General features: G+C 39.2%; 1 protein-coding gene across 3 annotated transcripts in view; it reads left to right on the top strand.

Moving 5' to 3' along the window:
- The window catches only part of GDPD1 (glycerophosphodiester phosphodiesterase domain containing 1), a 28307-nt gene extending 15956 nt beyond the window's left edge, over positions 1 to 12351 (top strand). For all 3 annotated transcript variants that reach the window (XM_075059520.1, XM_032784962.2, XM_075059522.1), the window contains exons 5-10: positions 95 to 213; positions 2261 to 2350; positions 4426 to 4559; positions 5759 to 5818; positions 6904 to 6955; positions 8086 to 12351. In XM_075059520.1, coding sequence (XP_074915621.1) covers positions 95 to 213; positions 2261 to 2350; positions 4426 to 4559; positions 5759 to 5818; positions 6904 to 6955; positions 8086 to 8208 — 578 coding nt within the window. In that variant the 3' untranslated portion in view covers positions 8209 to 12351. The remainder of the gene's footprint in view (positions 1 to 94; positions 214 to 2260; positions 2351 to 4425; positions 4560 to 5758; positions 5819 to 6903; positions 6956 to 8085) is intronic.
- Positions 12352 to 13547: the final 1196 nt, after the last annotated feature.

The raw sequence follows: 13547 nt of genomic DNA, 5'->3' as shown, positions 1-13547 counted from the left end.
TGATCAAAATGTTGAGTGCTCTTTAGATTTGCTTTTATCTGCAAAATATTGAGAGGCAAATCACAGCAGTGACACAACTCCATTTGCTTTCCAGAATGCCACTGTGAGGGTGAAGACAATCGCATTCCACTGCTGAAGGAGGTGTTTGAGGCATTTCCAAATACTCCAGTCAACATTGACATCAAAGTGAACAACAGTGTGCTGATTAAAAAGGTGCACGACACAGTACCTGCTGCCCAAAATTAGCACCTTGAGTTGCATTGAAATAAAATTGCGCAAAGGTCACATCTAATCTGTACTTGGATAAGAGATGACAGGAAGTAGAACTGATGATTCAGCAGAAGGTGGTGTTCTTCTCTGAGTACTTGTTCATGTCAATTCCAGTTAGGTGTGTGCATGCTGCATGCACAGTCATTGGAAAGTTAACCCTGAGCAGCTCACGTTGGGCCAGCTCTGGAGCCCCCTGGAGTGGCGCCTTCATGGCGCTCAATATATGACGCTGCTGACCCGGCCCCTCCTCGGTTTCTTCTTACTACCAGTGATGGTCATTGGAACTGCAATCGCTTGCCTAGCAAGTGCTTCCCTTAGCGTTCTTTCATATAGTTAGTTTAGCCTAGTTTATTTGTGTTAGTGAGGTTTGAGAGTGGTGTTTAAACCCTGCAGAACCTGCAGCGAGCCTGCACCAATGAGTGATCCCCACAACTCATGTCTGAAGTGTCTAGGGGAGGCGAACCAGACAGAAAGGTGCAAGATATGCAGGGCTTTCTACCCCAGTGCTAAAGGAGGGAGATTTCTGATTGAAGCAGTTCCTCATGGGATCTGCCTTTCATCCACAGTCTATGAGCTGGCCAAGGTCCCAGCCCTGGCACTTAATGGCATATTCCACTAGAGCACAGGCTTCATCCTTGATTTTCCTGCCCCAGGTCCCGATACATGAAATTTGCAGGGCAGCAGCGTGGTCCTCGGTACATACATTCACCTCTCATGCTATTACCCAGCACACCAGAGATGATGCAGGATTCGGTAGAGCGGTGCTCCAATCAGTGGTTCCTTAGCTCTGACCCCATGTCTGGGGTGGAGCTTGGGAGTCACCTAATTGGAATTGACATGAACACGCACTCGAAGAAAAAACGGTTACTCACCTTCTTGTTACTATTCTTCAAGATGTGTTATTCATGTCCATTCCAATACCCATCCTCCTACCCCTCTGTCGGAGTAGCCAGCAAGAAGCAACTGAGGAGGGGCAGGGTCATGTATTGAGCTCCATGAAGGCGCCACTCCAGGGACCTCCACAGCTGACCCGATGAGAGCTGCTAAGGAAAAACTTTCCGATGACTGTGCACACTGTGCACTCGCACCTAATTGGAATGGACATGAACAACATATCTGGAAGAACAACAGTTACGAGAAGGTGAGTAATTGTTTTTTCCCGAGTCAGGATTGAACCTGTGCCTCCTCACAGCAATAGGAAGGGGATGCTATTTTGCTAGAGGCATCTTTAAGATGAGATGCAAAATGGAGGTCCTGACAGTTGCAGAGACTGGCATCTAGATATTGTGTAGTGTATGCTATTTAGGTAAAGATAACAGCACTTGATAGAAGAGAGAAATCCCTGATATGGCTGGCTGGTAAAGCCCTCCTGGTTTTTAAACAGCGTACATGCTCCTGCAGGGTACCTTCACCAAGAGTCTTTATTATTATTTCTTGCCTTATGCTCCATGTACAACACAATGTAGCAGCAGATAGACGGGGCCTCCCTCCTGCTCCCTTAATCAGCCTTTTATACTGCTTGCTTTTTTCTCTGAGCTATCCAGCTCATGAGCTAATTACTTCATTAGCTCATCAGACTCCCTAAGGTGCAAGTGATCTCCATTAACCTTTCAAACCCAATCACATTACCCAATTCCTTCCTACTCTAACTACACCCAGTGCCCCTACGTGTCCTAAGTAACCAGGATGCTGGTTCCCAAAAGGGACTCTAGTTATAGCCACTAACAACACAGTGTCTCAGGATTCTTTATCTCTTGTCCTGAAATGCTGTGCTGAACAGCTGCTGCATCCTGTCCTAGAAGTGGCTGTTAAAGTGATGGGAGAGAGTATGAAGAGCTATCTTTTTCTGAAGGAACTCTTTGTTATAATAAATTGCAGTATATTGAGCTCCCAGTGAATAACTGTGGAAGTGCTGTAGAATAAACGTATCTCAAATGGGTGGTATCAGTGAATAAATGTCAGGATTCTGCTTTTTGATTATTGATCACAGGTTTCAGAGTTGGTGAGCCAGTACAAACGAGAACATTTGACAGTGTGGGGCAATGTCAGTTATGAGATTGTGGAGAAGTGTCATAAAGAGGTAAGCACCAAGAAATAACTATGCCCTAGTTAAGGATCATTCTCTCCACCCAGTCTGTCTGTAACTGTGTGGTGGTTGATTGATACAGTATTTTTCTGTAAATGCTGAGTATTTAGCCATTTCCCTAGGTTTTTCACCGGTGGTCAGAACTGTGGTACCAATATGGTATTAACTCTTCCACACATTAAAATATAAATTAAATAAAATATTGACACTTCCTTTTTTGTCCTAACTTTTTAAAATGACTTATGTTAATTTTCATACATATGAATGTATTTAATTGATGCTTGAGAGTGAGACCCACACATTCTTCTTCCACATCTTTCTCTGACCTCTTTCTTGACTTCTGCTGTCTTTCTCCATCAAGTTGAATATTCCACCCCCTGCTTTCAAGTCTTTCTACTCCTTCATCTCTTCCAACTCCCCATCCTACTCTTACAATCCTGCTGAAGTTCTCTCCTGATTCCATGCTGTACTATTACACGCTTTAATTTTGCTGCTAGTCTCACCAATGGCCTTCCAGCTGAGGGGTACCAAGGGCACTTCCTCTCCTTCACAGGTTTCCTGAAAATTCACTTGCTCTGTGAAAAAACATTCAAGTCATAAAGCCTACCCACAACTGTCTCTGTGCTGTGCTGTTCTGGATTGTAATGCCCTGGATATTATGCCTTTAGGCTGTAAGATGTTTGTGAGAGGGACTCTTAGGCTTGATCTACACAGTCTTTACACCAATTTAACTACTTTGGTGGTGGTATAATTTTCCTATTGAAAATTGTTCAATTTGGACAACACCCCTAGTGTAGGTGCAGTTAGGCTTTATCTGTACAAACAGTGCCTGGCAAACTGGAGTGTTAATCTACATTTTGCTAGCCTGCTGTGCACTAACTATCCATGTGAACCCTGATGATGTGTGCCCGAAGTTCTCTAGTGTGCTTTAATCTACTCCTATTTCAAAGTGGAGTAGCTCATAGTGCACTACAGAACCCACAGTGTGCGGCAGCAGGGTCCACAGTGACACTTAGTGTGCAGCAGGCTACTGTGGGTTTGATTTACACCCCAGCATGCCAGGCACTCTTTTCATACAGACCGTCCCTTTTACTGGTGTAAAGGTGACCTATACTGATACAGCTTATTCCTCTTCTTGTATAGGAATAAGCTATACCAGTTACAAGCACCTTTAATTCTGGTATGATTGTGTCTGCAATAGGAGAATTGTACCACTTTATAGTTAAAGCAGTACAACTTTTGTGTGTAGATACCCCGTGGCTTGTTTGATTTTTTTTTTTTTTTTAAGCAAGATTTACCCACTGCACAGTAGTATTGCATACATCTGTGATATGGGATCAATAATACTGGAAGAAAACAAAATTGGTGGGGTGGGAAGAGAAATCAATCTATGGAGTGGATTGTGGGGAAGGAGTAAGGACTATTGCCTTTCTCACGTCTGTCCTCTGAATCCTGCTGTCTCTTCTGTTCCTAGGAGTCTCTTATTTTCTGAATGTCTTTGTTTCCCAGTCACAGTTGAGCCGGATTTGCTAGAATGGCAGTTGGTTTCTCATGTCCGAAATCCTTTTCCCCAGGCTGGTGACTGCCTTGGAGCCAGTCAGAACCACACTCAGTAGGCACTCAATGGTGCCTGGATTGTCCCCTTTTGGTTTTCTGTGAGGGTGCTCAGCTCATCTGTGCTCTGAAGCTGAACAGCGCCCCTTTGTGCATGCGCAGCTCCTATGGTAATGAAAATATGAGAGACAGGAAGTGCTTAGTGCCAGAATGTCGTCCTGGTTTTCCCCAGAATTTTATCAGATTACAGATGCAGGGGATGGAGATCATAGGCAATGGCTGGCTCTTTTGCGGAAGCTACTGCCTCTTCCAATTGCTTGGAACTTTAGCTGGGACTACACAAATCAAAGGCAGACCCAGCAAACTTGGACAGTTGGCAATTCTGCTAGATGTTTTATGTCTTTAAGCACAAATGCTAAACTTTACAACACATTGATTCACTGAAGATTGTTTTGATACAAAAGCTTCAACAACCTGATAAGTAACTTGCATTATTTTTCTACGTGTTTTTACAGAATGCTGATATTCCTATCCTTTTCTGTTTGAAACGTGTCCTGCTTCTTGTTGGCTTGTTTTACACTGGTCTGCTGCCATTCATTCCCATCAGGGAGGAATTCTTAGAAATTCCTATGCCCTCAATCATCCTGAAGTAAGTGATTTACACGCTCCTCAGGCTGTCATTCCAGTGACATAACAGCAAGACAATAAAATGTCCTTGCAGTCTCGGACTCTGATCTAGTTACATTTCTCTAGCTATATAGGGTCAATTTGGGGCAACACTTGTATGGAGACTTCCAAGTAAATCTGAATGCTAAAATAAGTGGTGTTAGTGATCTAGTATGTGGCACTGTTCCCTTTGGTCAGTATTGAATTAGTGCATTTAAACATCTAAAGATTCCATCCCACGTCTAGCAGGAGTAGAGAGTTTGACTTCAGTGTCCAGGCCTGTTTGGGTAATTGATTTCAAGTATGCTTCCCCTGTTGTCCTAAATGTTGCTGTGTGCTATTAAAACTGAGAGGTGTCTGCCTTTCAGAGGTGAGAGAAATAATTACTATATTTAATCATTGGGTAAAGTGCTTTTGGTAAAAGCCACCGTATGAATGTAAGATAATATCTGTGGTCAGAGAGAGCATTTCTTCCAAAACAGATGAAGATTCATGTGTTCTCTGATGGGTTTTTTTGTGCATGTCTAAGCAAAAGTTTCTATTCTTTAGTTAAGAAATGTCTACTTGACATCCTTGATTTATTTATTTTTTTTTTAGTGGTTAGCGGTGGGATGTTTAACTATGTGTACCCAGCACATTTCCTGTTTACAGCAGTCTCCCTAACATATCATCCCACAAAGAAAAGCAGCTGTCTTTGCAGACACCACTTATGCTGAGGTTAGCTAAAGAGCACTATCTAGCATTTATATAGTGATACATTCTTCAGTGCTGCAAAAAGAAATTATTCTGACACCATCTACCTACCTTTTATCAGATGTGGAAACTGACACGGGGATGAAGTGAGCCAATGAAGGCCAGAAAGCATGGTATTAACAGAGCTTGTTTTATATCTCAGGATCTCTTGATTTGTCTTTCCTTTGCCCAAACGATTAGTTGAAATTGCCTCTAGGTCTCCATCTCTCCTGCCTTCCACCTAAAGTTACGCGTTTCTCCTGTGTGGCACAATCCAAGTCATTGGTCTCAGAACTAGGGGAAGATTCTTCTTCCCATACTCTTGTGGGTGATAGAAAAACTGCTTTTGAAGTCAAAAGACTGATTCAGCACACTTCTTTTGTGTGAACATAGTCTGAAATGGCACTTTTCTGTGCTGAGGTAAATTTAAGTTCCTTTTTCTTTTCTTAGGCTGAAAGAACCAGAGAAGATGACGAGAAGGCAAAAATTTGTTATCTGGCTTGCTGATGTGTAAGATTTTAATATTTCCCTGATGCACTTCATTTTCTATATACATTGTGATTATTGCCTCAAGTGACTAGTATAGAGTTACTATTGTGAAATTAACCATATTTTGTATAGTGTCAAATTTTGGTATTTTGTATATTTGAGATAATGCCAATATGCATCTCCTGCAGCACATGGGGGAATATGTTTTGTAGATTTATATTTCATATTACATGTACATTTATACAGTGAAATATGCATGGAAGAGCACTGCCACTCGGCAGATTCTTATCTTGCTTATACCCATAAGATAATCCTGAATTACTCGTTTTACTTTAGTGGAGTTACTCTCCATTTACATGGGTGTCAGTGGCTTCAAAATCTGGTCTCTTACTTCGTGTGGTCATTTCACAGTATCCACAAGATATCCTATAGAGCTTTGCTTGACCTTAAAAGATAGTGTTAAATATGTGTCGTCTTCAGGGTCACTAAATCCAAAAGTTGCAGGAGTTGGACTTGATCTAATAAGTCTTTTTTTTTTTGTTTTCCTCTCTCTACTTCTGATTTCAGTTTCCACGTCTTTACCCAAGTAAAGATCTCTGATAGGCAATCTGGTTTAATGGGAGGTCACTTAAGAAAAATTTCATGTCTATTGGCATCAAGGATGAAGTTCTTCTTGAGGCTTAAGAGGATTATTCTAAGGGTGTAAATCAGATAAGAATCTTGTCTAATGGTGGTGCTCCTTAATTCATATTTCACTGATGTTGTTGTAGAATGGTGTTGCTATAAAGACCTTTTTATTTATTTATTTTTAAAAAGGATGCCTACCTGGAGTTGAGCTTGTTTGTGGAGAGGAGAGTTAATGAATCACAAAAATACACTGCTAATGCAAATAGTTTGGAACGCTGTTTACTGTGCTTCCTAGCTGTAGGTTGGAAGTTTTAATTACTTAGGCTTTTAAGCAGAGTGCCTCATTGGAAGCTCTTGAAACTGTGTGACATGGAGCAGTTGCCACAGAACATACAGATGTTGAGAATTCGACATGGTCTAAGATGCTTAGCATGCTTTGGGTCCTGTAAAAATAATAGTTTTTTTTCTCCCTGCTGCAGATTGTTAATGAGGAAAGCATTGTTTGATCACCTCACTGCTCGAGGCATTCAGGTACAGTGTGATAAAACCAGAAGTCAAGCTGTTTCATAGTTACATGGCATTTTGTTAATATTCTTAAAAGTTTGACTCCATCTTCCCACTACCACTCCTTGTTCCTAAAAGTAGACCTGAAGGTAGGAACTGAAGGCAGTTAGACCAGCCTGATCTTCCTAATAGTTGAAGGGGTTCTTGGTGTGTACAATTTTACTGTAGGCGTCCTCTTTATTCAGATCTTTACGGTATGTATAAAAGTTGCAGTGGACTAAGTTTAGCCTTGCATCTGATTACTAATTAATATTTGTAGTTTACTTTTCACTACCTATTTTTTGACATTTTAATATGAAAAGGCTTTTAACAGATTTTCAGATGAAATTACTTTCTAATAAGGCTCCATGCAGGGAGTGGAGGTGGGGCAAGAGTATCTTCACCCAAAGTATTTATTTAAAGGGACTTTATCAAAATAAAAGCATTTTAAATTAATTCCTTACCTTTGTTACTGATAATACTAGAGATTATCCAAATTGAACAGATTTTTTAAATCTAACTAGTTTTTCACCACTGGTGTGTACTTTTTGTACCTTGTTTATCACAGGCAGTCAAGCTAGATTATGAAATACTGTTGTTCGTAGTCAGATTTATAGGTTTCATGTTCTATTCTGTAGTCGCTTTCTGTTTCTCAGACACTAACACATGCACTGTAAAGAAATATTTAGATGCTTGGGGAAAGCCCTTTTAACTGAAAACCCTTTTTGATTTTATTAAAACATTTCTTTTCATATTTGATATTTTTTAAACCTCTACAAACCTGCTGAATGACTTGTCCCTTATTAGCTTTGCATTAGTTAATATTAGTTTTGCTAATTGGGAACGTCTGAACAGAGAGATCCACGTTCTTCTATAGACCGTTAGAGGTTGAAGTTTGTCATTTGTCATTAGAGAACTTCTTTTCCTAGATCTGCAGTCAAGTACCTGTTTTTATGTTGACGTCATGATTATGTGAGCATCTTAGATATACCTGGCTTCCTCTTTCGCTAATATTAAACTATTTAGATCATAATTTTCTTTATTTAATTTTGTGCACATTTTCTTTTAATTTTAGTGACTTCCTAGATGATCTGTTCATTCTGTACTTTTGTCTTTAGGTGTATATTTGGGTGCTGAATGAAGAACAAGAATATAAGAGAGCATTTGATTTGGGAGCAACTGGAGTGATGACAGACTATCCAACAAAGCTCAAGGAGTTTTTACACAATTATTCAGCATGAAGGGGGGGGGGGGGGGGAATCAAGCAAGACATTACAAAGTGGACAGAGTGAGCCAAGGTTTTCATTCCTTCATCAGAATTTTTTAGCACTATATAGATAAATCTATGTCCAATGGTGAAAGATGTAATTAGCTTGGTTGTGTTACCTCAGATCATTACATGATGTAGAGATTGTATATAGTTTTATTTATTTAAAATTTTAATTGCATAGTTTACATTTGTAAATAGATTGTTTAGCAAGAGTACACTATCCTAATGGTTATGTATAGAAAGAAGGCGGTGATAAAGATATTTGTAAATAATATGCAATATTTTACCAATCACAAGTTCCCAGCATTCCAGTCAAATGTTGTTGGGTAGAGATTAATAGCTGGCACTGTGTCATTGTAATTACATCTCATTGATTGAGCTGGCTGTTGATTTCCAGGTAATCTGCATTGAGGAAAAGAAACTAGCACACAGGAAAAGTAAGAAGTTGGATCTGTGGATATCTGGACAGATTACCCTGCAAAGTGTAGTCAGTAAAGGTAGTAACTTACAGTAATGTATTCTGACTAAAACTAAATCCTTAGACCAACATAGGTTTACTTAATTGCTTTTATTAATGAGAATATTGGAGTTAATCTCTGGCTGTAATTTGGACCTCTTTTTGGTGTAATAATGTCAAGTTCAGTCTATAAATCATAGTATTTTTAGAATCTAGCCCTCCTTTCTGGAATTATCATATTGTTATGCTACCTTTTTTTTTTAAAGTTACTTATTATTGACAAGGGCTGCAATCTTTTTTGTCTAAATCTGAATTTATAAACCAATTTTACTGCTATAAAATTGAAAAAGGTAGTTGTTTCCAGACTTGTTGAATAAATTGCATATATTTGTATATCTTCATTAATTAGTTTAGGTTAAACTTGAAAGGTGCTAAAGATGAAAAATCCACAAAAGGATTCATTTCTCAGCTTTCTTTCAGTATAACTAAAGATAATTTTTTTAATAATCTTTACCACAATCAGAACCCTGTAGTTCTGGCTTGAGGTACCATAGGACTAATCTGGAATGAGTAACAGACCAAGTGTAGCTCATTTGGTAGATAATGCCCACAATGCTTCCTTGGCAATTCATTAGCCAGTTTTCCAGAAAAGGAGGGTTGCGCTTACCGCTGATGGAGGAAAACAGAAATCAGTTCTGTGTTTAAAGTAATCTTTACAAAGGGAAAATCAATGTTTAGATTTTTTTTCTTTTTTTCACTCCTGTAGTTCCAAAAGAGTTTGGAGATATTTTAAAAACTGCTGTTGATGCGTAATGTGAGCCAAGGGCCTCTTGGGGAGGAATGTTGGTAGCAGAGGAATTCTGAGATACTTGAATCTCACTTTCTACACCAATTTTGTTGAATATATCTGCATAAAGGCTTAGCACAGGAATGAATTGCTTGACTGAGATGTTAACACACAATCTCCATTGGGCTGATGGATTGGAAATCGTATTTAATGTGAGGAACCAAAGATGAGACCAAAGATTGGTCTGGGGACTTGGGAACAATGAAGAAAACAGCCTTTAAAAATAATTTACCAAGAAAGACAAATATACATTTTAATGTGTATTATGAACCACTGGGTCAGCACTTGTTGTGTACAAGTCCTTTAAACAGATTTATTTAATTATCCTGCCTCTTCAAAAACAAAACACCCTTCCCTCTCCCACCACCACCACCACCTTGCAATACATATCTTGACAATCAGAGTGGCAGTGGTTTGTATTAGCTCTGTCTCATCTTTAAGGGGATTTTTTTCCCTGACCAAAAATAATAAATTCATTATGCATGAAATTTAGACATTCGCACTGATGAAATAATGTTACTAGGAAAAGCCAGGAAATCCAGAGTATCGAGGGAAGGAGGTTGTCCTAGAAATGTACACTCTCTCTTCCCGTTATCACCAGCAGGAGTTGCATGTGTATGTCAAATAAAGAATGGAGCTGGTGATTTCTTCTTGTGTGTTTTGGCATTACTTGCTTTAGTATTGATTGTTTTCATGTCTTTTTGGATGATGTGGTCTGTATGTATGGAATGAGCTGTAAAAGGCTCAGTAACTTAGTCATTAGACATGACTGGAACTAAACTACAATAATATCTGCTCCTGACCTCTTTTGAGGGACTTCAGCTGTGAGAATGTGACCTCACTCAATAATAAGACCTAGTCAGATGTAGGAATAATATACTTACAAATATTTTAATTAAAGAATGACTTAAAATAAGCATTTTCTCCCTGCCTCCTTTAAACTTGTAAGGGATATCTTGATTCCCTCCTTAGCCTCCCACCCCACATCTTGTGCCCCAAAGCAGCAGTCTTGCAGCCTGTTAGCTGTTCTAGTGCACAAGCAGGCCTGCTTTCTAAAGTAAAGTGTTAGAATGTTAAACTTGTCTGGATGGATGAACATTCACAAGTGCATTATAATCACCCCATGTAACAGCTACTAAATGTCATCTGTATTCTGAGGAATATTTTCCCTAAGTAGATTATATGGAAGAAGCCTCTTCTGAAGACATTTTAAGTGAACCCCATTAGAGATTTGGGCAAATATGTAGCTAGGTTTAAATAGATGTGGATTTAATTTTGTCTTAATACAGTCAATCTTATGGCATCTCAGTGAAAGAGAGCAAAATAGAAGTAATGTTTTAACAATGAAAAATATGTATTTTCAGTAACTAGTTACATGCTGAGCTTCTAGAGCATTGTCCAGACCAGTTAAGCTTCAGCCAGATAATTGCATGTGACCAGTATAGTTATGGCTGTCTTGCTTTTTAGCAGAAATGGAGAGCTGCAGAATACTGTTTTGTTACATATGGGAACAACACTCACCCCCACACATATGAGCAACACTTGCCCTCCTTCTGAGCCTATGCACCTGCTGCCTACTACAGTTTAATTTCTGGGCAACCCTGTATTCAGAGGAAAGTTGCCCCTGTCATTATTTTGCGAGATTAGCTGAGTGTTTGGATCTAGATACAAGATCCTGAATGATTTATTTGTCCTTCTCTGGATGCATTGCTTCTATGTTTACAACATGCATGCTGTATTTAAAAAAAAAAAACAAAAAAACCCTCAGTTGTTGGAGAATGACATTTATCCACCTACACTTTAAAGCCAAAGGTTGTTTGAAATTGGGGAAACCTCTAAGCTTTGTAAATGTAGCATTCATGGTTTTTAGACTTCTCAGCTATTTTCTCATAGCATGAGACTCAAATTTCCACATCCCAAGATGAATGAACAGTCCTGCTTTAATTACTACACTTCTGAATTCAATATAGAATAATAAAGTGAAATGATAGGAAATTTCATTTGTTAACAAAATGTAAGTTTCATCATTTCAGGGCTTCTTCAGCCCTCTTGTCTCAATGGATTTCTTTTCAGGAGCTCAGCACACTCTAAGACTACTGAACTTCCCACATTTAAGCGCCTGCAATGTTTGTAAATGGCCTGTGTGTTGATAATCCATAAATCTGTGGTTGGTTTTCTGAAATTTGTTGGCGCTGAGGATTAGTGGAGGTCAGTTCTGGAAAATATACGTAATTCATTCACTTCCACTTACCTCTGCTAAGAGCCAAAGTTTGATTACCCTTAGCACACAGCGGACACCAGAAGGCATTGGCTGAATGATATTTTGAACTCCTGTTGCATAGTACTTGTAAGACTGTGATATCCTGTTTATGACTATAACGAATCATTTACTGATCTAGCTAACTATACAAGAACACAGAAATGTTTGTTCTATTAAAACATTGTTTTGAATACTCCAGAAATCAGTGTAGAGGTTTAAATGCCAGATTCTTGTACAGAAGAACATGTGGTCAAGCCTTGCACTGTTGTCCAAGGAAATGCGCTGTGTATCAGTCCCTCTGTCAGGGCAGAGGGAGGGGATGTTTTCAGGTACTTGTCATTCTAAACATTTGTTCAGTGCATTCTTTCTTATGACAGAGAGATCTTATGTATAAAGGATGCGGCAAAATACTCCATGCACTTTTAATTTGAAAACTTTGTCACATGCCTCTCCTTCTGCTGGTGCAGAACTATGAAGCAATGTCTTTAGTTCTTTTTAAAGATAGGTTAAGAATTATGAAATGACACATTAAAACATGTTTGCTCAAAAAGATCTAATCTGAATAGTCATTCATTCTAATTTCCTTCCCTTTAATAAAGACTGATTTCTGGGATTATGTTACTATACTCTTGAAATGCAATGAACATCATGATCTAGTGCTGCTCCTTGTCTGTGGGAGGGTTGTTCAGATTGGGAGATGACTCCTGTTGTGAACTTTGTAGAAATCCTTGGGGAAACTGCATTAGTTCCCTCGTATAGCGGTGATAGGTCTTGGAATAGGACCAGTAATGCACCGTGTGCTCTTAATTGAAGGACCTGGGTTTGAGCATATTCTCTGAAGTGGCCACTGCATGCTTGTATTCAGACAGATGAAGATGCAGTATAGGAGGTCGCTAATGCTAACCAAACTGGGGAAAGTCCGGCTGCAGATATTGAACGTGGGTAAGTAGTAATGTTTCACCCACTAAACACTGCCTTTATATGCTCATCTCACTGCCTGTGTTTGTTCTCTTGGGACTTATTGTGCTTGACAGTGACTTCAAAACTCTGCATCAAAATCCAGTTAGTGGTGCTTCATGAATGTTTAAAGAAGGCTCTTCTGCAGAAGAGGCAGCAGATGCTCCTAAAATGACAGACTTGTTTGAATCTTGGTTATTTAAAATTCTTCAGACACACATTGGCGGAAGGAGAGAGATGAATCTACAAATTGTAATAAATTTTTACAATGTTATCACAGGTATTAAACTTAATGTAGATGAGGTTGTGTGATTGTGTTAAGGCAAGAGAGGCCAAGTGTGAAGAGCCCTTGCATCTAACCACTAGGAGACATTCCAAAACTTAGAGTGCAAATGTGGTGTGCCTTTTTTTAAATCACCATTATTTTTCCATGATGGAGGAACTGTTTGTGTGACAGTTCTCTCTGGTTGTCTTGAACTGTAATATTGGTTAGCACCATCCATCCAAGGGTATTGAGCACCTTGCACAATTAGGGATAGAACATACACACTCCCTGGCTCTAGGTTTGAAGAGGAGGGATTTAGAATTATCATAGTCTGCTTCGGTGAAGACTACTGGCTTAATGCAGGAAGACATTAGATCAGAGTTTGAGTCTTTATCATAAACTCATTCAGATTTTGTAACCACACAGAACTGGCACGTGATTTGCAAACAGAAAAAGTACCTAGGAAACAAACCATGTAATTGGGGAGGTTGAAGGTAGTGAGGGGCAAGGGGGAATTTTTACAG

The sequence above is a fragment of the Chelonoidis abingdonii genome, chromosome 20, assembly GCF_003597395.2.
Source record: "Chelonoidis abingdonii isolate Lonesome George chromosome 20, CheloAbing_2.0, whole genome shotgun sequence".
Classification (NCBI taxonomy): domain Eukaryota; kingdom Metazoa; phylum Chordata; order Testudines; family Testudinidae; genus Chelonoidis; species Chelonoidis abingdonii.
Note: the sequence above shows the minus strand (reverse complement) of the source record. Positions and strands in the feature narration are given on the sequence as shown.